Genomic DNA, 21,347 nt, shown 5'->3' with positions numbered 1-21,347 from the left:
TGGGCGGGGTCCCGGCGGCTTGGCCCCGCCCACCCGCACGCCGCCGCGCGGGCCCCGCCCCTCGCCCCGTCACTCACCCCGCCCGGCGGCTGGGCCGGAAGGGGCGCGGGCCTCTTCCAAGTTTCTCCCGGCAGGTTGGGCCCTGCCGCGCCCGGTTTGGTTGTCATGAGGGCGGTTGCCGCAGCGACGAAGGGGTGGCGGCTGCTGCTGGTGCTGAGCACCGCGGGGATCGCGGCCGCCGGCGCTCGGCAGCCCCCCAACATCCTGGTGCTGCTCATGGACGACGTGAGTGCGGGCGCGGGGCGGGCGCGGGGCGGGCGCGGGGCGGACTCCGCCGGGAAGCCGCGGCGCTTGGTCCTGCGCAGCCGCCCGCCGCCCCATTTCACCTCGACCCGCGCCGCGGCTTCCAGCATCTGGCCAGAGGTCCGGCGCGGAGAGTAGGAGGGGGAGTATCCCCGAGGTCCCTCTCCTGGCCGCCCTGCCTAGGGCAGCTCGGTTCCCCGGGGCACTTATCCGAGGAACCCGGTGTCACTGAGTGACCCGGAGACACGGGTCACGTGGAAGCTTAGCTCCCACTTTCCTGGGCTTGGACTTCAGTCTGCTCCCCCGTAGGGTGGACCTGGCTGTCCTGGGAGCACCCAGTGGGCTAAGACCTCATCCAGTTCAGCACAGTTGAGGCCATCTGGGCACCTGTCAGTTCCCACGGGCTGCAGGCCAGCAGAGAGCTCCAAGAGAGCTTTTCCACCTATCCTGTGCTGACCAGCACAGTGATCCCCAGCCGTACCAGGGTGTCCGGCAGTTGTGGCTGGTGGGAACTGAGAAGTGGCATATGTGTGAGATACACTTGGATTTCAGAGACTTGGTATGAGAAAAAACACATTTTATGATTTTTTTTTAAAGAGAGAGAGAGAGATTTTCTTAATATTTATTTTTTAGTTATTGACGGACACAACATCTTTGTTGGTATGTGGTGCTGAGGATCGAACCCGGGACGCACGCATGCCAGGCAAGGCGCTACCCCTTGAGCCACATCCCCAGCCCATATTTTATGATTATTAAAGTACTAGTTATCTATTACAAAAAGTTAATGGCCCTCATATATGCCTCCTCCAGAGGTCACCACAGGTGCCACTGGACCCCCTTCTTTCAAGTCATGCTGGTTAGGGTCACTGACAGCTTTCCACTACAGGCTTTACTTAGTCATGCGCAGCTCCACTGTCTGAGAAGCAGTTTCCGTTGCAGTGTTCAGTCTTTCCAAAGTCTGAGTCCCTCTTCAGGGTAGCTTTGTGGTCTCTTTTGGAGGAACTAACTCTAGGGGTGTAGGGGTAGGGCTCAGTCTTTCTGCTCTGTGTGTCTTTCCTTTCCAGGATGACAGGGTGTGAAAAAGTCGCGTGTCCTGCTCAGAGTTCACTAATAACTTTTCATGTCAAAGATCTGTTGAAATGATGGCGTTTGGCGTTATGTAAAACATGGTGTGAGTCTTCATTTCATCTATATGCTGTTCTGCTGTGGCTAGAGAGTGTAAAATCACACAATGGGCTCACAGTGTGATTTCTACAGGGCTGTTTGGGAGCAGGCAAGTTTTGGGTGGTGGAGTGTGACCGGCATCTCAGGGAGTTTGAGCACCACCCCCACGCGCCTGTCTGGGTTCCCTAGGGCTGGGGCAGGATGGCCCCTGCTGTGCCCAGGGGCTCTTTCCTACAAGTTCTTCTTGTGGTTTGGGGGTTCTTTGGCAGCAGAAATCCAAAGAGCTCTGGAGGATTTCCATCCTTCTATCCTGGTTAGTGCAGATGCATCAGAAAGACTGACAGCGGGAGGGGGGTGGGGGGTGGGGAGGGTTGTGGCTCAGTGGTGGAGCGCTTGCCTGGCATGTGTGAAGCCCTGGGCTCGATCCCCAGCACCACATAAACAAACAAAATAAAGGTATTATGTCCATCTACAACTAAAAAAATATTTAAAAAAAAGACTGACAAAGAACTCAAGGACTTTTTTATGCCAAAATGACAGGAAACAAAGTGATCTAAGCAGAAAATGAGAACTGCCTGGCTCTCCTAACTAACCAGACCAACCCACCCTGGCTTCAGGCAGGTGGGATCCCGTCTCCACCCTCCCATACCTCTGCTGTCTCTGAGCTGGCCCCAGAGTGGCCCTGTGATGGCCCCATGATGGCCAGGTCACACCAGGTTCCCCCAGCCCTCAGAGACCTGGAGAGACAGTGGCTGTACCCAGTAGTCCCATCATCCTGACGTGGGTCACAGCCCGAGCCAAGCACACTGGGGAAGGGGCCTGTGCTGACCTGTCCAGCTGGAACCCAGAGCCCACTCTTAGAAAGGGAGGCTGGTCCACCAGACCAGACAACACTTTGGGGGAGAGGGGGGTGCAGCCAGAAGGGGCAGGGTTCTGGCAAGTGAAACAGCAGGCCCGACACGGCAGCTGAGGGGGTGCTGCTCTGTCCCCTGAAGCCCCAGCCTCCCTTTCCGCCTTCTCCGCACATCCTCCCCATCTGCACACCACTGCCTGTCAGGTTGGTGTTGAACCTGTAACTGGGTATCAAGACTCTGGCCTGCTGCAGGATGACCTGGCTGACCTCCCAGCCCCAGGCCTGGCACCATCACCCACTGTGGACTGGCTGCCCGAGGCTCCATCTCCCTGGTCAGTCATCTGTGGCTGGAGGAGTGCAATGATGCCAGGACCACCCCTTCCATCTGAGCAGATGCTGTTCCAAGGAAGGGGGTATCCCACAGCTTGGTACTGCGCCTGGCAAGGTCCACTCCCCTGCTGACCATGTGACCTGCCAAAGGACCACACTCTCCCTGCAGGGGTTGGGGCCAGAATGGGGTACAGCTTACAGCCCCTCACCCGTCCAGAGGTGCCCAGCCCTGTCTGGTCAGGGATGGCATCTGTTTGGTCCCTCCTGGGTGCTGAGTCTAGTACATGTGGGTGGGCTGGATGGATGAATGCGGGAACTCGGAGGTCTGAAGCCTTAGGGCTGCCGTAGGCCCTGCAGAGTGCTGCCAGGAGTGAGGAAGCACCCCTCCTGCCTCCCAGGTCTCCTCTGGGTTTGCAAGATAGGATTAAGAAAAAACCTGCGGTTCCAGAAGAAGCTGCCGTCAGAGGCCAGTGCCTTTGCCACCGAAGTCTCCTGGAACAGAGGCCCTGAGCGGAGCCTCCAGCCCCCGTGCACGCTGAGGCCTTCCATGCACCTTCAGCTGGGGAGCACGTCCTCTGCCTTCGTCAGGGCCACACAGCCAGGAAGACATGCAGCACACTTTCTAAAGCCTCGACGTTCCCACGGGGGAGGTGGGCCAGGGCAGCAGAGGCCACTGCCTGGTTGTGGTGGCTTTCACTCCTCTGGAACACGGACAGTCTTCAGTCTTTTGCACCCTTGACAGGAGAGAGGGCGCTGCCTGCTGCAGCAGCACCCCTCATGACCCGGTAGCCCCAGTCCTGGTACACATCAGGCCTGGAGACCTGTGACCACACACAGGCTGGGCATAAGTGTCCACACAGTACATCCAAACAGCCAGAAGCGGGAACCAACCATGTGTCCATCAATGACCAATGGACAAGCAGGGTTGACGACACTAGCTTAGCTTGTGGGGAAACTTTGCCCCTGGGTTTAAGATCTGAGTTGGTGTGGCAGCTCTGTGACGACAGTGGGCGTGTGCGAATTTGGCAGCTCATGTGACGGAGGGCATGGGCCTGTAGCTGCCAGTTTCCCAGGGGCATAGCGGTCCGCGTCAGTCCAGGGAAGCAGACATGTCTACACCTTCCCCAAGTGAGGGCCAGACAGAAATGGAGGTGAAAGCCTGTGAAGCCCAGTTTACCCTGCAGCGGTGCTGCCTGTGCCCTGGCCGCTGGTGTTTGGCACAAGCTTTGCTAGGGCGAAGGAGGCCCAAGACACACACTCTCCCGGTGATGGAAGTGCCACCTGCAAAAGGGGTTCATTCTGCATCTCTGTTCTTCCACGCAGATGGGGTGGGGCGACCTGGGGGTGTACGGAGAACCTTCCAGAGAGACTCCAAATTTGGACCAGATGGCTGCAGAAGGGATGCTTTTCCCAAACTTCTACTCTGCCAACCCTCTGTGCTCGCCATGTAAGTCTGCAGGCTCCTGGCCCAGGGATGGGGCCAGCCCTGAGGCTCAGACTTCTGGGCAGTGCCTTCTCTTCCAAAGTGCTAGGAGCAGGGGCACTGAGCCTTCAGAGGCTGTCAGTGGGCTTGGGGACTGTCCAGGGCCTTCAAAGTTGACGTCCAGCCCTGGCAGCTGTTGTTGTCTCCCAGCGCCAAGGTGGCCTCATCCAGGGAAGGGCCATGAGAACCCTCTAGGTGCCTCCCACTCACGGGTATGAGACGCAGGTGAGCGGCAGTGCAGCTGTGCCTTCTCCCTGCAGAGACTCACTCCTGCTGGAGAGGCGGATACAGAACTCTGACCTTAAAGGGCTATGGGGAGCAAGGGGTCAGCACCTGGTGAGGATCCCTGTGGGGAGGCAGCCTGGTGGCCGTCCTGGAGCTGAGAGAGCCAGGCAAGAGCCATGGAGACAAGAGCTGAGCTGCAGGCCAAGGTTCCACCTCTGCCTATCAGCAGGCTGTTATGCGCATACCCCAGGACACACAGAGGCTGGCAGGGTTGCTGGACAGTGTACCAGGTGTGCTAATGGGAGCTGCACAGCAGGACGCACTGTAGAGCTGTTCTCACCACCTGTTTTTATCACCTCCGTGTAGCCAGGGCAGCCCTGCTCACAGGACGGCTGCCCATCCGCAACGGCTTCTACACCACCAATGCGCACGCCCGGAATGGTATGGCTCCCGTGCCCCTCCAGGGTGCCCTACAGGGAAGGCAGGCTGGTGTCCCGAGCCTTCAGGCATGGGAGGCTGAGGGCCAGAATCAGACACCGGGCAGGGGGGCATTGGTTGGCCCTTGGCACCTGTGGCCTTAGTTCTGAAGAGCAGCACAAACTGCCCAGGGCCAGACACCTTGCTTCTGCACTAAAGTTGCTTTAAGACAGATTCTGGCTTTTCCACCAAAAGCCGTTGTTAGGCAAGGTGGCACCTGGTCCCCAACACAGAGCTTTGCACAGGCCCTGCCTAGCCAGGCCTGCTTCTACTGACCCCACCAGGACAGAGCTGAGGCTGGGGCACCCCACCCCTGCCCAGCACCCCTCCTTCCACCCCCTTATGCTCCCTGGGACACTGCATGGCTACAGAGCGGGCACGTCCCTCTGTCCAGGGCTCCTGCACCACTCTGGCAGTCAGCCCTGCACCCACAGAGACCTGCAGAGGCTGGGGCCCCAGGTCACAGCAGGGAATGTTCTGGAAATTACCCAGAGCTTGGGTGGGTTCTCCAGGACACCTCATAGACTAAATGGGATCTCAGTGGGCCCTGAAGAAGAAGGGAGTGTAGGAATGACACAGGTGCGGCCTGCGGGCAGGGGGTGTCCCAGCTGAGAGGGCAGAGGAGTGGGAGGCAGGCCTGGAGCCATGCCTGGGAGGAGCCTGGGGCAGTGGCCTCCGTCCCACCCTGGCCATGGCTCTGGGTGTGCCTCTGCCTGTCAGTCCTGACAGGCCACTGTGCAGGTCTGTTAGGGTTGGGTGAGACCCCTGGGACTCCCTGCCCACACACACCACTGCCCTCCAGCCTACACGCCCCAGGAGGTAGTGGGCGGCATCCCCGACTCTGAGCTCCTGCTGCCTGAGCTCCTGAAGGAAGCCGGCTACACCAGCAAGATCGTGGGCAAGTGGTGAGTCCCAGATATGCCTGGCGTCTGCCCTGCACGGCCCCTGCTCACACCATCCCAAACAAGGGGCCTCTGGGAACCCTAACTCCTAGGTCCACTTAGATTGCCAACAGGTGCTTTTAAAAGCTGGTGTGGTCCCCAGGGCTATTGCTCTGATGTGCTGGTAGCATCTCAGTTCAGGCCTGAGGCTGGGACACCAGCCCTGCAGAGCCACCTCATGGTGTCAGACTCCGTGAGTGAGCGGGCACATGGCCCCACAACACGTCTCAGCCCCTGTCGCCTCCCACCATGCTCTGCCACCTCTGCTCCTGCGGGACCTCCTGCCAAAGCCTGGTCACTAAAGGAAGCTCATAGTGGCACACACAGGCTTGTGGTGGGTGAGGCGGGGTCGAGTCAGCAGGAGGGAAACTACCACGTCATGGAAGCTCCTGTTGCTATACCATGTCCTGTTTCAAGCACAGGAAATGTTTACCTCCTTTGCTCCCTAGGGACATTCAGGTGTGAAAGAGTCCTGGGGTCCCTCCCCACGCTGCAGCCCACAGACCCCCTTCCCTCGGGAGGCTGGTCCTCTGCTGCCTAGGGCCCTCTCATGAGCTCCTTGGGCCTCTTCTCTGGGGATGGGGATGTGGAGTCTGCTGAGGCCAGAAAATGCGTCCCATCAGAGGCCACCGAAGAGCACCGTCTGGCAACAGGGAAGCCAGCCTGTTGAGCTGGGCCACAGCCAGGACTGGTGGCAGAGCAGGGCTGGGTGGGCACGCAAGGGCCAGGTCCTCTCGGGGAGGACAGGGCCCCTTGTTGCCTGCAGTCCCTGAGCAGGTGCAGGGAGGGCTCAGGGAGCCAAGGTAGAGGCCAGGCCTTGAGGGCTGTACCAGGAGAGGAAGAGCAGCGGTGGCCTCAGTGACGAGCCCCTGCAGTGACCAGCACACTCCGTGCCTGGCGTGGCAGCTCTGCCCTGTGCAAAGCCGTCCGTTCACCATCCCTGACCCAGGGCAGCAGGAGTGGAACAGGGAGAGCATCTCCATGGAGCTGGCCGGAGAGGTGGCCAGGCCGTGGAGGAGCCAACAGGACCAGAGAAGTAGCTGTGCTCTGACTTGGGACACGGGCGCCCAGGCAACAGACCAGTGGGGTGGGAGGCCGCACAAGGGTGGGCTGCAGGAGGCCTGGGGGCGATGGTGCAGCGATTCCTCAGTGAGGGGGTCCTGTCCCAGCAGGCCCCATTGCAGGGGATATTGTGGGCTGTGGCCAGGACCCACCTGAAGTCCTTCATCTGGACCTCAGCACCAAGGATCTGGATATTGTCTGCCTGACCAAGTCCTTGGGGCTGACCAGGCTGGAACCCTGCAGAGGCTGCATGATCTGCCCAAAACCACACACAGGCAAGTGGGCTGGGACACACACCCAGGCGCCACAGCACCCTGTTCCAGCTTCCCTGTTGGTCCACATCTGACCATTGTCATTTGCAGCTGAGGCCTTCGTGCTGACAGAGGTGGACATGGGCAGCCACCTGCCCAGCAGTGTTCAGAAAGGACAGGCTGTCACAGCAGGGGGCCCACAAGCACATGAGACACACAGGACCCAGCCCAGGCTACAGCTCAAGGTCCATGGAGGGGAGAAGGTGGGACACACAAGGCCAGTGACCTGTTCCAGAGGGCGGCCGTGCCGGCCAGGCCACCGTCCTGGAAAAGCAGCCAGCCTGTCCTCCCTGGTCCTCCAGCCCAGCCTTCCCCACAGCCCCCATGACCCTGCCCACCGAATGACCAATGATAGTGGTCAGGAGCTGCCTCCACCAGGGACTGTCCCAGGTGCAGATTGGAAAAGGACTCTTCTGCCTGGGGTTTCAGACAGTAGCTGCAGAAGGCTTCCCTTGGTGCAGGGGCAGAAGGCAAGCCAATAGGCAGCCCCCACTGGACTGTAGTGGTCAGGAGCCAGCACGGAAGCCACCTCTCCGACACCTGTTCTGAAGACCAGGCGGGAGCTGTTCTTTCCAGGGCTGATGGCCTTGCCCAGCACCTGTGAGGCCACTGGCCCACTGACTGTAGGAGCTGGAGAGGCGGGAGTGAGATGAGGTGCCCCCAAAAGTGAAGAGGGTGTGAGGGCTGAGAGTGCCAGCCCCTCTCAGGGTACAGGAGTCTCAGTGGCTTTTGCACATCCTCCTGTGACCACTGTGGCAGGTCACATCCAGGGCCTGGGGACATGAGCAGCTCGCAGGCTTTCTGGCTCTGCCTTCCCTTAGCTGGAGAAGAGACACGCGGTGTTCAGAGATAGCGAGGCCCTGCTGGACTGCAGCCCTGAGGGGGACACTGGCGCTCTGTGCAGCTCTGAGAACATTCCTGAGAGCTCAGGGCAGGGGAAGCCCAGGGAACCTGGAGACAGCAGAGATGGGTGCTCAGGTCTCGAGTCGGTTGGGACAGTTCTGCTTCAGAGCTCCCCACAGCACCCTGCGGACACCCAGCCTCCACTGAGCCTCTGGTGGACACCCTGGGCTGTGCCCATGTGCTCTGTGGTGTGGCAGCACTCTGTTGGGAAGGGAGCTGGTTTCCAGGGCTCAGCACACACTGGGTGTTGGGGGTGCTTATGGGCGAAGGTGAGGTAGGCTGCTGCCCAGAGCGTACCCAGCAGGGCCCTGAAGTACTGGTTCCTGTTCCTAGGCATCTGGGTCATAGGCCCCAGTTCCACCCCCTGAAGCACGGATTTGATGAGTGGTTTGGATCCCCCAACTGTCACTTTGGACCTTATGACAACAGGGCCAGGCCCAACATCCCTGTGTATAGGGACTGGGAGATGGTCGGCAGGTAAAGCAGTCTCTCCTTTTCCCTCCCAGCCCTGCCCTGCTGACGGGGTGCCCAGCAGTCCTCCCTTGGCCTCTGCAGCTGCCCCCAGAGCAGGATGATGGTTCTTGAGCCACCTGCTGGCCCATGCTGCATCTGCGCAGCCAGAGTCTCCCGAGACTCACACCCAGGCCACTGGGAGTCAAATGCCCATCCCACAGGGTGCTTGCAGGACCCAGCAGTCGGCTGTGGTGTCTAGACAGTGGGCACGCAGGGGAAAGGATGGGTTGACCCCTGTCTGTGAGCGCAGCAGAAGTGGGGGGATGGGAGTCCCCAGGGAAGAGCCCTCCGGAGCTCAGGCCCTGTGTAGGGCAGCTCCTCCCGGCAGCACCTGGTCAGGGGCCCTTGTCTTTCTTGTTAGTTTAACTTTTCTTACGGATCACGGACCAGAGCTGGAACACCCATTGGCTTTTTTAAAGTGAAGTTTTGCTGGTTCATGACCCTCACCCCGTAATGTTCACCAGGCCTGCAGTGGGCGTGCAGGTGTGTCCAGAGCTGTGAGACCACCACAGTCGATGTCCCGCCATCTTCACCACCGTAAAGAAGCCCTGGCTGGCACTTACCCGCCCCGTGGCCTCTGCTCTGCCCTGCTCCATCCTGGGCAGGGGTCAGTGGGGCCAGGAGAAGTGTCCAGTGCAAGCCTCCAGCTGGATTTGTTCCACAATTGGGACATTTCCACCTTCTAAACAAGGCCATGGCTACAGGTGACCTCAGAGAGAAGGGGTCTGGGCTAAACCCTGATTTCTGTCTGGGGCTGTATTTTCAGATTTTATGAAGAATTTCCAATCAACCTGAAGACTGGAGAAGCCAACCTCACCCAGATCTACTTAGAGGTGAGGAACTGGGTTGGGCAGGACAGGCCGCAGGGCTGCGGGCAGAGGAGGACGAGCAGTCTCCCCACAGGAAGCCCTGGATTTCATCAGGAGGCAGCAAGCCAGGCAACGCCCGTTCTTCCTCTACTGGGCCATCGACGCCACCCACGCGCCTGTCTACGCCTCCAGATCTTTCTTGGGTACCAGCAGGCGAGGGCGGTGAGTCCCTCAGGGAACCCGAGACCCCGGGGGGCTTTGGGGTGCTAGATTGCCTGGGGACCTGCGCTCAGAAAACCCAGAGCATCCCCGCTGCTGGGCACGGCCAGCTCAGGGCTGGTGGGCGGAGGCTGGCTCCCTGTGAGAGGCCACCTGACTTGAGCCTCCCCTGCTCCGAGGGCAGCTCCTCAGAGGTCCCGTGCTCAGTCACACTGCGCCCTGCTGCCTGACGAGCTGCCCGCTCTCCGCAGGTATGGGGACGCCGTCCGCGAGATCGACGACAGTGTTGGGAGAATCCTGAGGCTGCTGCGGGAGCTGCGCCTCGGGGAGAGCACCTTCGTCTTCTTCACCTCGGATAACGGCGCTGCCCTCATTTCCGCTCCCGAGCAAGGCGAGTGCTGGTGCTGGTCCTCCTGGCCGCCCAAGGAACTGGCCCGTGCGGCTCACGGCTCACACGCCAGAGGCCAGCAGCCTGCTCCCGGTGGAGCGTGAAGGGACTTCCCTGGGTCGGGAGCCTCTGAGCAGGGTAGTGGTGGCCCTTCCTGCCCGGGGCCAGCCGAAGTGTTGGTCAGTTTGGCCTTGCTGAGGGGAGATGGCAGGAAGTGGTGGGGGAGGACCTGTGTCTCAGGAGAGGTTGCAGGCCTCCTGGAGAAGGCCCCGGGCAGCCCGGGCATCGGCCGGCGTGCAGTGAGCATGGCGGAGGTCGCGGTGCGTGGCCTGGGCCAGTCACCCATGAGACAGCGAGGGGCTCCACCAGCGCCAGGGTCCTCAAGTACTAGCCTTTTGTGCTCACCCTCCCCACTCACCTGTCCCCACTCGGCCCTGGACGTCTCCTCTGGGGTGCACACTGGAGGGTGGAGGGAAGACAGCGGGCTTTCTGGTTTTGAGTGACAGGAACCAGCACAGCCCGGCTGAGTGGGCTTGGCTCTCAGGCAGGCCCTCTCTGTGCAGGTGGCGTCCCAGAGAAAGGCGTGGGGCCCGGCTCTTCCCAGCAATGTTCAGGGTCAGCAGCTGCACACTGCCCACGGGGAGGGCTGAGGTCCAGCTCCTGTTCAGGCACTCTGAGGGAGGGAAATGGGATGTTGGTCACTGGCCACTCTAGCAGCATAGGCTCTGGTGGCAAGGACAGCGCTTGTCCCTGTGCCAGACCCCACACACCCCAAGGACCAGGGAGAGACTGCAGCAGCATCCCAAGAGCTACGATGCAGGGCCACCTGCTTCCGCCCCCTCTGGCTGGTGGGAAATACCCCTAGCCCACCCTGCCCACTGTCAGGATCAGAGTGGCTCTGCCCAGACCATAGGGAGCCTGCAGAGCCCAGCACCTAACGGTAAGCAGAGGCCTCTGTGCCCAGCAACCTGCTCCGTGGGCAGTGTTTTCCAGCTCTGCCTGAAGAGTCAGCCTTGATGACTGCTGGCCAGGCCAGCAGTAGCTCCTCGTCAGAGCAGGTCTCTGGACACCTGCAGCCAAAGCATCTTAGGCAGCTGCCCGGTTGGAGCCGTTTGAGGCCTCCCAACCCTGTGCTTAGAGCTGACCTCCTTGGCCTGGTTCTCTCTCCGTGATGGGTCTCAGTGACTACACTGCAGAACGGGCCAGCACGGGCAGTGCTACCAAGAGTGCCATGCCCATGTCCCTGATGGTGATGGCTTTCTCCCCAGGTGGCAGTAATGGCCCCTTTCTGTGTGGGAAACAGACCACATTTGAAGGTGGAATGAGGGTGCCTGCGATCGCGTGGTGGCCCGGGCACATCCCTGCAGGCCAGGTAAGTCATTGTCACCCACCACGTCCATCATCCTACTTGCTGTGCAAGAGGCACTGGGCTGCAGCTGGACGGATTCTGCACCCAGGGTCATCACTTCTAGGCCTCGTGTGGCTGAGGGAGTGGGAAAGGCGCGAGGGCCAGGGCAGGCTGCAGCAGCCCCGCTCGCTGGTGAGGAGCCGGGTCCCAGCACCGCTGCACACGTCCAGCCCAATACTGCTCTGCTAAGACACATCTGGGAAGGCGAGACGGGCCGCCCTCGTGCCCAGACACCTGCCCATCTGTTCCCATCCAGTGGGCTCGGGCATTCCCTCCCACCGCCCTCCTACCCAGCTGGAAGCCCAGGTTTGGAATCCGCCTTGGGCCCTGAAGGAGACCAGAACACCTTGCAGAGGTTGGTGTCTGCCTCTTCTCTGCCGTTTCCATGGGCACAAACTGAAATTGAGTTAGACGGGGACCCAGGCCTGTTGCTGTGGTGACAGATTTTGACACCTGGTGTTCGTCCACCCAACATCACCTGCGTGGCGCTCCACTGCTGCTGCCGTGGCCTTTGGTTCAGAGTGGAGGCTGGGGCTCTGGGAGCAGCCTCCAGGCCTCCTGCTGGGACACAGCCTCCTCAGCCTTCCCTCAGCCTCCGTCCTCCACAGGGCTGCCCACACTGGTGGAGGGTGCCAGACCCACTCCCCGCCACCCCAGCCAGGAGCAGCCACCTCTGTTGTTTGGAGATGGTGAAAGTCTCTTTGTCTCTCGTCCCCCATTTTTTCCCTGTCCTTGAAAACTATGAAAACCCAGAGAGTAGTAAGGGACCTGGAGGGGCACCCGTCGGGAGGCTCCTGCCCCCCCGCAGTGACCAGAGGGCCTCTGAACCAAACTCCTGCCTGTGCGGAGCGGAGCCCAGACAGCTGCCACGAGGCTCCCCCTGTGGAGGGTGTCCCTGTGTTCCGAGGCTCCTTGCCCAGCTAGGGCCACCACTGTCTGGCTCAGCTGAGTGGGGCCAGGTGAGGGCAGCACCGCCAGGGCTGAGGCCCTGGCCATCAGTGGGCTGATGCCTGCTCGGCTGACCACAGTTGTGCAGTCCAGGGTGGTGCCCACCCCACTCTGCACCCCAGGTCGCAGAGGTCAGGACCAGAGCGGAGCCTGCCTCCCATCCCCAGCACAAGCGCAGCGCCGCTGTGGACTCGGCCTCCAGAGAAGGACCCGAGCAGGCCTGATGAGGCCTGATGAGGCAGAGTTGTGGTCACAGATGGTCCTGCCCTTGGTGTTTCAGGGTCTGGCCAGGGACCGGTCACTATGCTGCCCACAGAGTCCAGCTTATTTATCTACAGAGGTGCACCGGTGGGACCCGGTGGGCTCTGGCCCTGAGCACTGCCCATGTGCCTTGCCCACGCCAGCCCTGGCTGCCCTCGCTGTCCTCTGCAGTATTTCTGGGGCCTGTTCCCAACTACAGCCCGCCTGGATTTGCAGAGTTCACTGTGGCTGCAGGTGTCCAGTGTGAAATGCCACCATTTGTCTCAGGACAGCTGGGCCTAAGTGGACCCCCTGTGTCTATTCCCAGCTCTGGCTGTTTTCCTGTCTGTCCAGCCCTGGCTCCGAGGTCAGACATATGATCTGGGTCCTGTCTGCTGCCCCCAGGCCCACGACTGAGCTTGACCTGACCCTGTGTGTGGGGGTGGCCCATGAGCACTTGAGTGCATCTCCAGATCCAGCCACCCTCTGGCCAGGGCAGAGGTGCCCACAAGTGACTGCTATGTCCATTTCAGGTGAGCCACCAGCTGGGCAGCATCATGGACCTTTTCTCCACCAGCCTGTCCCTCGCAGGCCTGAAGCCGCCCCGTGACAGGGCTGTCGACGGCCTCGACCTCCTTCCTGCCATTCTGCAGGGCCAGCTAATGGACAGGTTGGTGATGGACAAACAGCCTTCCCCCTGCAGAGCCTCCTCATCCACACTGTCAGCCTCTGCTGTAGCTGAAGGCCATCAGGAGGCTGGGAGCTCCTGGCCAGAGGACCTGGGGCCTCCGTGTGGAGCAAGGCCCCTGGGGCTCAGGGCACAGGGAGGCCCAGGCTCTCAGAAGCTCCTCAAAGGCGAGATGGAGGTGCTTTGTCCCTACCTTCAGCCCAGTCACTGTGACCACCACCGTCCCCTGTGTGGGAGGAGGACACTCGGCTCAGCCGCCCGCTCTCCCAGACTCCAGCCTGTGTGCCCAGCTGCAGACAGATGGTTCCCGGGATGTGAGCCTGAGAAGCTGGCCCCTCTCAGGCCTAGAGCCTCCGCCGAGCTCGCTGTGGGGCCTCTGGCTTTGGGGAGGATTGGGGGGAGCTTGCTTTTTTCTTTCCCCAAAATTCCTTATGTTCTTTTCCTTTAAAATTCCTTAATGCCTTTTGAAACCTGAACAAGTAGCTCGCTTACATCGAGAAGAGAGGGGCCAATGCCCCGGCTTCACACCTGCACTTCCCCTGGTCCTCTGCCCCAGGATGGGCCCTTTGCTGCCACCCTTACCTCCCATGCTGGCCTGCCTTTGCCCCACAAGGGCCGGAGGTCCCTGGAGGAGTGTGCCCAGGCCTCGTGCCTGTCTGTGTACACTAAGCCTCTGTCACTGAGCAACTCAGCCTGTCCTTCCTCTGGTGCACGGTCTGATCTCAGTGTGGTCATCTCTAGATTGTCAGCTGGGCCTGGCTTGGAGGTGTGGCTAGCTCACTGCTCACCCTGCTAGGAGCCCATGCTGGGACCCGGTGGTGATCCTTACCCTCCCACCCACAGGCCGATGTTCTATTACCGTGGCAATACACTGATGGCGGTCACTCTTGGCCTGTACAAGGCCCACTTCTGGACTTGGACCAACTCCTGGGAGGAGTTTAAACAGGTACAGGGCTCAGGGTGCAGGGCCCAGAAAGGGGGCAACACTTGAAAGACTTCTACCCACTTCTGAGCCGCTGTTGAGGCTGGCGAGGTGGGAGGTGGCCCTGTGGCCCCTGACACGCTCAGGAGGACCTTGTGCAGACCTCTGTGGTTGCCGAGGACTAGGTACTGGGGATGCCTCTTTCTGCCATGCATGTTGACAGGATGCCCAGAGGGTGCTCAGGGCTGCAGGTGTTCTGCAGAGACCCTCAGGCCTTGTCACATCCTTACAGGGTGCCCTGCCCTTCACAGGAGGCCTTCAGAGCAGGCACAGCCCAGGCCCACATCAGATGGCCCCATGGGCCTCAACATCCTGCCGTGCACATGAGCTCCTTTTCACTCCTTCCCAGACAAGGTGACAGAGTGGCCTGGCCAGGCTCAGGGAATAGAGCTGTGGGTGTCTTACCAGGGTGCCAGCCCAGAGTCAGAGTGAAATGCCAGGCTCTGGGCTCCTACTGCCTCCTTTACCCACTGTAGCCACCCCAGGGCCTGCCCTCTGGCCGCTGGCTGGTCCTGCCTCCTCCAGCCCCCAGCCCCCCAAGGTCATTAGATACTTGGAGACCTTGCTAATTTTCCTTAATTGGGAAGGCAGTCGAGTTAAGCCAGTGCACAGTCTGAGTGCTAGAACACTCGGAGCCAGCTGGGGCCCGCGTGGCCAGCTCCTGGCTCAGAAGTTGGGCTGGGCAGGAAGCCGGCAGGTAGGCCAGCAACATAGAAGGTGCACTTGGAGCTGCTGGTGGGACTGCTGTCCAGCCCAGGACACAAGTGCCTCCTGTGGACACACGGGCGGCCCAGGACAGTGTCCCAGGCCCTTGCTGGTCTGCTGGCCCCTCCCATGCTGCCTTGCCCGCCTCCTGCATGGCCCTAGCCCCTGCTCTTCCTTCAGGTCAGGATTCACCAGTGCTCAGGGCTGTCCTAAGCACTGGCCTTGCCCCACCAGGCCCTAAGCAAAAACTGGTGCCCCAAAGGCACCTGCCCCATTTCCCTTGGGCCCCAGAGGCCACACCTGGCCAAGTGGCTAGAAATGCTTACAAGTGCCCTTGACGGAGGGAGCAGGACGCCCAGAGATGGGGGCTCCCTCTGCCTTTCCCAGAAGACCCCTATGTCCTCCCTAGCTTTCTCTGGGGTCCCTGCTGTTAGCTCCTCGAGAGTCTGGGTGGTTCAGACGTAGGAGAAAAGCCCCTCCGGCTTGCAGGGTCCCTCTCTGGGCCCCTGCCCTACAGCCTGGGAACAGGGTGGCTGGTCTGTCCCCTGGCTTCCCTAGCACACGGTCCTAAGGCCCAGCTGGGCTTCTGCCAGGCTGATATTCAGAGGGGATGGGGCATCTAGGTGGTCCACACCTGTACACCTGTAATCTAAGCAACTGAGAGGCTGAGGCAAGAGGATCACAAGTTCAAGGATAGCCTGAGCCACTTAGCGAGACTGTCCAAAATATGAGTAAAAGGGCTGCAGGTGTGGCTCAAGTTGGATCCCCAGTGCCAAAAAAAAAAAAAAAAAAAACCAGAATGGGGGTGGGGCTACCTCCAGGAAGGTGTGGAGCAACTTCCACGGACAGAGCCCACACCACACCATCTGGTGGCCTGGAGCTGTCTGCATGGGGAGAAGCCCAGGCTGGGCTCCCGGCAGGGCTTCTGCTCGCCCACAGCTGTCCACTCGGTGCCCCTTTCATTTCCTGGCACTCCTGCGGGCACCGGGATCACTGGCGCTTTGCTTCCTCTGCTCAGAGCAGGAGCACAGTAAGCCCACGGCTCCAGTAGGTGCCCAGTGTCAGGGGCCCTGCCTGGCAGTTCCCAGGGGCAGACAGGTGGGAGCTGGCTGTTCTGTGGTGTGCAGGCTGGAGGGGGACACCCAGGGCCTATGAGCCACACAGCAGCAGGTCAGCCTGGCCAGAGAGCCTGTGCCTACCAGCTCCACCACTGACCTCAAGCCCCTGGAGAAGGCCAGAGTGTCTGAGGATACCCAGTGGGAGGCTGCCCAGGTCATCGACAGGATGTGGAGACAATCAAACCCAGGTTCACCTGGTGGCCTCCACGCCCCTAGTCCCTGGGCCCACCTGCGTGGCCTCCAGGCCCCTAGTCCCCGGGCCCACCTGTGGTCATGGTTCTGATGTCCTTGCCCCTCCACTTCAGCATCTGCCCTGGGTCTGTGGTCTCTTGGCTCTGGGGCATCTGTGACTCTTCACCCTGACTTGGTCTCCCACCAGAGGCCACCTCTCCTCCTAGACCCACAGGGGTTTGGAAGGAGAACTTCTCCATAATGCTGGCAGCAGCCAAGATGTCAGGCTGGTCAGGTGCAGAGGCCCACGCCTGTGATCCCAGCAACCCAGGAGCTGAGGCAGGAGGGTCAGGAATTCAAGGCCAGCCTCGGCAACTTAGCAAGAACCTGTCTCAAAATAAAATAAGGAAGAGGACTAGGGGTTCAGCTCAGTGGTGGAGCGTCCTGGGCTCAATCCCCAGTACTTTAGAAAGAAATCAAAGCTGGGCGCCATGGCGCACACTGTAATTCCAGTGGCTCCGGAGGCTGAGGCAGGAGGATCGTGAGTTCAAAGCCAGCCTCAGCAAAAGTGAGTCACTAAGCAACTCAGTGAGACCCTGTCTCTAATGAGACACAAAATAGGTCTGGGGTGTGATTAGTAGTGAAGTGCCCCTGAGTTCAATCCTTGCTACCAAAAAAGAACGAACGAACATGAGGTTGACTAACGTGTTCAAGACCTGTCCTCCCCAGGGACGGGATCATGGAGGGAGGCATGGAGGCAGGCTGCCAGACAGCGTCTGCCCCAGGCTTCACGACCTTTGCCCCTCATGCCCGTGGACCTGTGTTCTGGAGAGCCAGGAGCAGGGCAGTGCAGGCAGGGCTTCCTGAAGCACCCACACTCCCTCCGGCTCCCCACAGGGCATCGACTTCTGTCCTGGGCAGAACGTCTCAGGAGTCACCACCCACACCCAAGAAGAGCACACAGAGCTGCCCCTGATGTTCCACCTGGGACGAGACCCTGGGGAGAGGTACCCGCTCAGGTGAGTCAGGACCAGGGCACCGACCGAGGAAATGCTTGCCAACCCAGCCCAAGGCAAGGCCACACCCAGGCGCCTGGAGCACCCCGGAGTGCAGCCCTCCCAGAGCAGCCTTGGTGCCTCCTGGGTGGGGCCACCTTCTCTCCCTGGCCTCTCCCCACCTCTGCCCTCGCAGGCTCTAGCCCACTACCCCGACTCCTGGACCCATTTGTGAGTTGTATTGTGGATGTCCTGACACCAAGAGCTTCAGGTCCCCAGAGAGCCTCCTCACCAGGACTCAGGAGACTGGCACAGGCCACCTGTCCAGAGAGGCCAAGTCAGCAGTCCAGAGGCCATAGCCCACACTGACCACTGGCTGCCATCCTCAGCCTGCCCATCTCTGGTGACCAGCTCAGAGACTGAGGCGTCCCAGACCCAGCCCCTCCCGGCCCTCTCCCTCTTAGAATAGCTGTGGGCCTTCCTGAGCACCAGCCAGGAGCCTGGGAGCGGACCAGCCCCAGATGCTGCCAGTGAACCTCTTAGTGACCCTGGGCTTTCTCATCTCCAGCTTTGGCAGTGCTGAGTACCAGGACGTCCTTGGCAAAATCACCCCAGTTGTCCAGCAGCACCAGGAAGCCTTGGTCCCCGGACAGCCCCAGCTCAATGTGTGCAACCAGGCAGTCATGGTGAGTGGACTGTCCTTGCTGGACCCGTCACTGCACCTGGGCTGCAGCTACCCACCCTGAACCCAGGGCCAACCATGGCCTGCATCAGAGCATCAGCACCCTGGCACACAGCCATCTTGGATTGTAGTGTGTTCTAGAGCCCAGTGCCTCATGGAAGGGCCACAGGTGCACCAGGTATCACCTGGGCCATGGAGCAGAGTCACCACCCCACCTGAGGGAACAGGGCTGTAGTTAGAAACTGCCCTCCTGCTGCTTCCCACGAGCTCTGCAGATGGAGGATGAGCTTGAACCCTCAGGGGACCCAAGGACACTGTCTCAGGGAGGCAGCAGGCCCCAGGGTCCACCATGCCTTTCTCCTGCTGAGCTGAGCATGGCAGGGCCAGGCCAGCCAGCTGTCCAACCTCTAGCCCTGTGCACACTGAAGCCCAAGAGGGACCAGGCACCATGGCCCATGATTCACATGGGGGGCTGTCCCCAGGCTGGAGGTCCCACAGGGATCCCCAGAGGGAGTAAACCTCCACTCAGGCCGTAAGGGGCATTGTGACATCGTCATGGTAATGGTTAAGGACAGTAGATGTGAGGCCCAGACTGATGTTACCAAGGGGAGCAAGAAGGAGGCCTAAGTATGGAGAAACAGCCCAGGGCTGTGCTCAGGGCCATGGGGGCAGGGTGTGCACAGCCCCGGGGGTGCCCACCTCCCAGCATAGCAGAAGCAGGTACCAGCTAGGAGGGACCTTGACCCCATGGGGGACCCCTGCAGCCCCCTTCAGACTGGAGTTCCAGTGATACACCTTGTGTGACAAAAGCATCAGAGCCACAGGGTCTCCTGGAAGCCCCAGAGCCAGCCCTCTGCTCACCTGGCCACACCCAGGCTCCCGTGCCCACTGGTCATGCCAACTGAGCCCCGGGGCTGCTCCAGAGAAGACCAAGCTTGTCAGACCTCCTTCCTCCTGTGCAGGACAAAGGCCTGATTTAGGGCCCTTCCAGGTCAGTGCAGCCTCAGAGCCCCAGGTGCGGGCTTGGCCTTTCAGGGGCACTTCCACTCCCTTGAAGTGTGCCTGGGGCTCAGCCTGACTAGATGGACTCAGCACCCAGAGAAATCGTTCTGGGCAGCAGGGAGGCAGTGCAGAGGAGCACCCTCCTTGGTGAATGTCCTTGTCCAGGGCCAGGGGGCCAGCCACTCTGCTAAGGGCTTACTGGAGACTGGGATGGGCAGAGGTTCCTCAGTTAGTCAGGGCCAGTGGGTGGCCTCATCTGTGTCCATGGCTGGGTCTCACATGGGACTTTTGGGCCCTTCCTTCAAAGGGACACCCGTGCTACTGGTGTTTGGGCCTCTGTTGGCTGTGGAGCTGGGAGGTCCCTGTTTCAGGACCATTGTTTTTGGCCCCAGGAGCCCAGTGCCCTCTGGTCGGGCATTGCTGCTTCTGTGACTGTTCTGCAGGATCAAGCTGTCTCCAGAGAGCAGCTACCTTCCAACTGTGCAGAGCCATGGTGGGCTTCCTGACGGGCAAAGGGCCAGGGAAGTGGGCGGCACATGGCCAGTGTGCTGCTGCCATCTCCTGGGCGTTGGGAGAACTGTTGCAGCTAGCTGCATCCAGGCTCTTCAGTGCAGGAGAAGGGGTGCTAGGGTCCAGGACACACCCTAGGCGAGACTCAGGGAAGGCCCCACTTCCATTTCCATGGTGAGTGCTACCATGGAGCTTCAGGGGTAGCTAGTGCCCTGCCTTCTCCAGGGCCTCCTCACAGAGCTCTGCTCCTCAAATCCCAGGCCACACTGTGCGGGGCTCAGTGGCACCTCCTCAGTCTCTAAGATCAGTCCCCATGCAGCTTCTCACAGCCCTGAAGAGGGGCCTGTCCTACTGCCCACAGGACAGACAGCAGCAGCCTTGAGAAGCATAACCCCGACCCTGAGTCTAGACACTCACACACACCTGCCACTTCTGTCCTGCAAAGGTTGGGAATAGCCCTCCCCGCCCCCAACCATCCTGCTAAGGGCTCACTGAGTGCCTTATGCCATCGGGGAGAAACGTCAAATGCTCTGATTCAGACCACAGCAAACCAGGCTGCCCTCAGTCTCCCCACAAGAAGGCTCCTCCCAGGGGTACTCCAGTCTGTACCCCAGCTCCCTCCCAGAGAGATGCCTTCCTTTCCCAACACCGAGCTGGGGTGGTCCTCCACTTCCTTCTTCCACCTGGAAGCACTGCCCAGGACATGGGCAGGTGTCTGGTGTCCCCTGCCCACAGCTAGCCTCGTGCTGGCCTCACCCTGGCCGCTGACACTTGCCTTGATGTTCACCAGCCCTGCCCCAGCCGTGATGCCCAGCAAGGCCGCAGCTTGCCTGACCAGGTGGAGATGGAGATGGTCTCCCCACTGCAGCCCAGCTGTGGGTGTGAGACTCAACCTGGGCAGGGGCAAGCGTCTCACTGCAGCCAAGACAAAAGTGCCTGGAGTAACTCCATGTTTTCTTGAATTTTCATTTCGTAGAACTGGGCACCCCCAGGCTGTGAAAAGTTAGGCAAGTGTCTGAGGCCTCCAGAGTCTGTCCCAGAGAAGTGCTCCTGGCTCCATTAGCACCTGCTTGAACCCAGAATCTCCACAGACCCTGCAGGTGTCCAAGAGCAGGAAGTGTCTGGCCTCTGCCAAGCGGTCACTGCCAGACAGCACCTGCAGCCAGCAGCAGGGCCTGCCAGAGACCTGGTTCTAGAGTCCACTCCTCATTGCTCCTCCCCACCCACCTGGCCCTGCAGCCCATCATCTCAGCTGGCTATAAAGGAGGCCACAGGCGTGATTGCTGCCTCCCATGCTCCTGCGTGTTTACATCTCATTGATGAAGGATTGATGGCAGTGGTGTGATTGGATTCTGAGCCCCTCAGTGCTATCAGGGTGCTCTCCACACCACCCCACAGGGCTGTGGACAAGGGGGGATAGGGAGGAGGCAGACACTCCACCCCACATTGGACGCCCATGCCACTTCTTCTGTGGAGGGTGTCGGTGTCCTTGGCTCTCTGCCCGGGCTCAGCACACTGATTCTGTCTGCTGTGAGCCCACCTGTCTCAAGGCAGGTGGGAGCCGCCTTCCATGAGTGGGTTCTTACATCTGTGCCGTTCTGCCAAAACAAATCGTAAAAGCTGGGAAATGTCGAAGAAATCGGCTCATAATAAAGAACAAAACCTGTTTTAACTTTGTCGACTTGGGGTGTAGAAGGAGACTGCACCTGGGGGAGGCAGGCATCTGGCCTAGGAAGGTGCCGAGGCGCTGACCGGGCACCTCGGGCCCTGGCTAGGGCGATTCGATGGTCCCAGCACAGGGACAGAAGGGCCCGTGGGCCTAGAGGCCGGCCAAGCATCCCGCCCCCTGCACTCCGTCTCCGCGACCTGCTGAGGTGGGCCCGGGCCTCCCACAGCTTGGACGGAGGCCCCGGCTCG

The 21,347-nt window shown here is 60.5% G+C and overlaps 1 protein-coding gene across 1 annotated transcript; it reads left to right on the top strand.

The window, feature by feature from the left end:
- Positions 1 to 58: 58 nt before the first annotated feature.
- Positions 59 to 21,111, top strand: GALNS (galactosamine (N-acetyl)-6-sulfatase). The gene is made up of 14 exons (XM_081275321.1): positions 59 to 285; positions 3,974 to 4,097; positions 4,725 to 4,799; positions 5,638 to 5,740; positions 8,386 to 8,529; positions 9,332 to 9,398; positions 9,469 to 9,596; positions 9,845 to 9,984; positions 11,250 to 11,353; positions 13,111 to 13,247; positions 14,109 to 14,211; positions 17,139 to 17,260; positions 17,805 to 17,922; positions 20,407 to 21,111. Exons 1-14 carry the CDS (start codon positions 166 to 168, stop codon positions 20,491 to 20,493), a joined length of 1,572 nt encoding a protein of 523 aa, XP_081131447.1. The 5' UTR covers positions 59 to 165; the 3' UTR covers positions 20,494 to 21,111.
- Positions 21,112 to 21,347: the final 236 nt, after the last annotated feature.

Source organism: Spermophilus citellus (genome assembly GCF_964194105.1).
Source record: "Spermophilus citellus genome assembly, chromosome: 18".
Taxonomy (NCBI): Eukaryota; Metazoa; Chordata; class Mammalia; order Rodentia; family Sciuridae; genus Spermophilus; species Spermophilus citellus.
This window is presented reverse-complemented; position numbering and strand designations above follow the sequence as displayed.

Bases quoted from the DNA above. Each gene is read 5' to 3' on its own strand.
- GALNS (XM_081275321.1), top strand. From the start codon at position 166: ATGAGGGCGGTTGCCGCAGCGACGAAGGGGTGGCGGCTGCTGCTGGTG. The intron at 4,800-5,637 runs GTATGGCTCCCG...ACTGCCCTCCAG, and splicing joins CAATGCGCACGCCCGGAATG to CCTACACGCCCCAGGAGGTA. The intron at 9,985-11,249 runs GCGAGTGCTGGT...CTTTCTCCCCAG, and splicing joins CATTTCCGCTCCCGAGCAAG to GTGGCAGTAATGGCCCCTTT.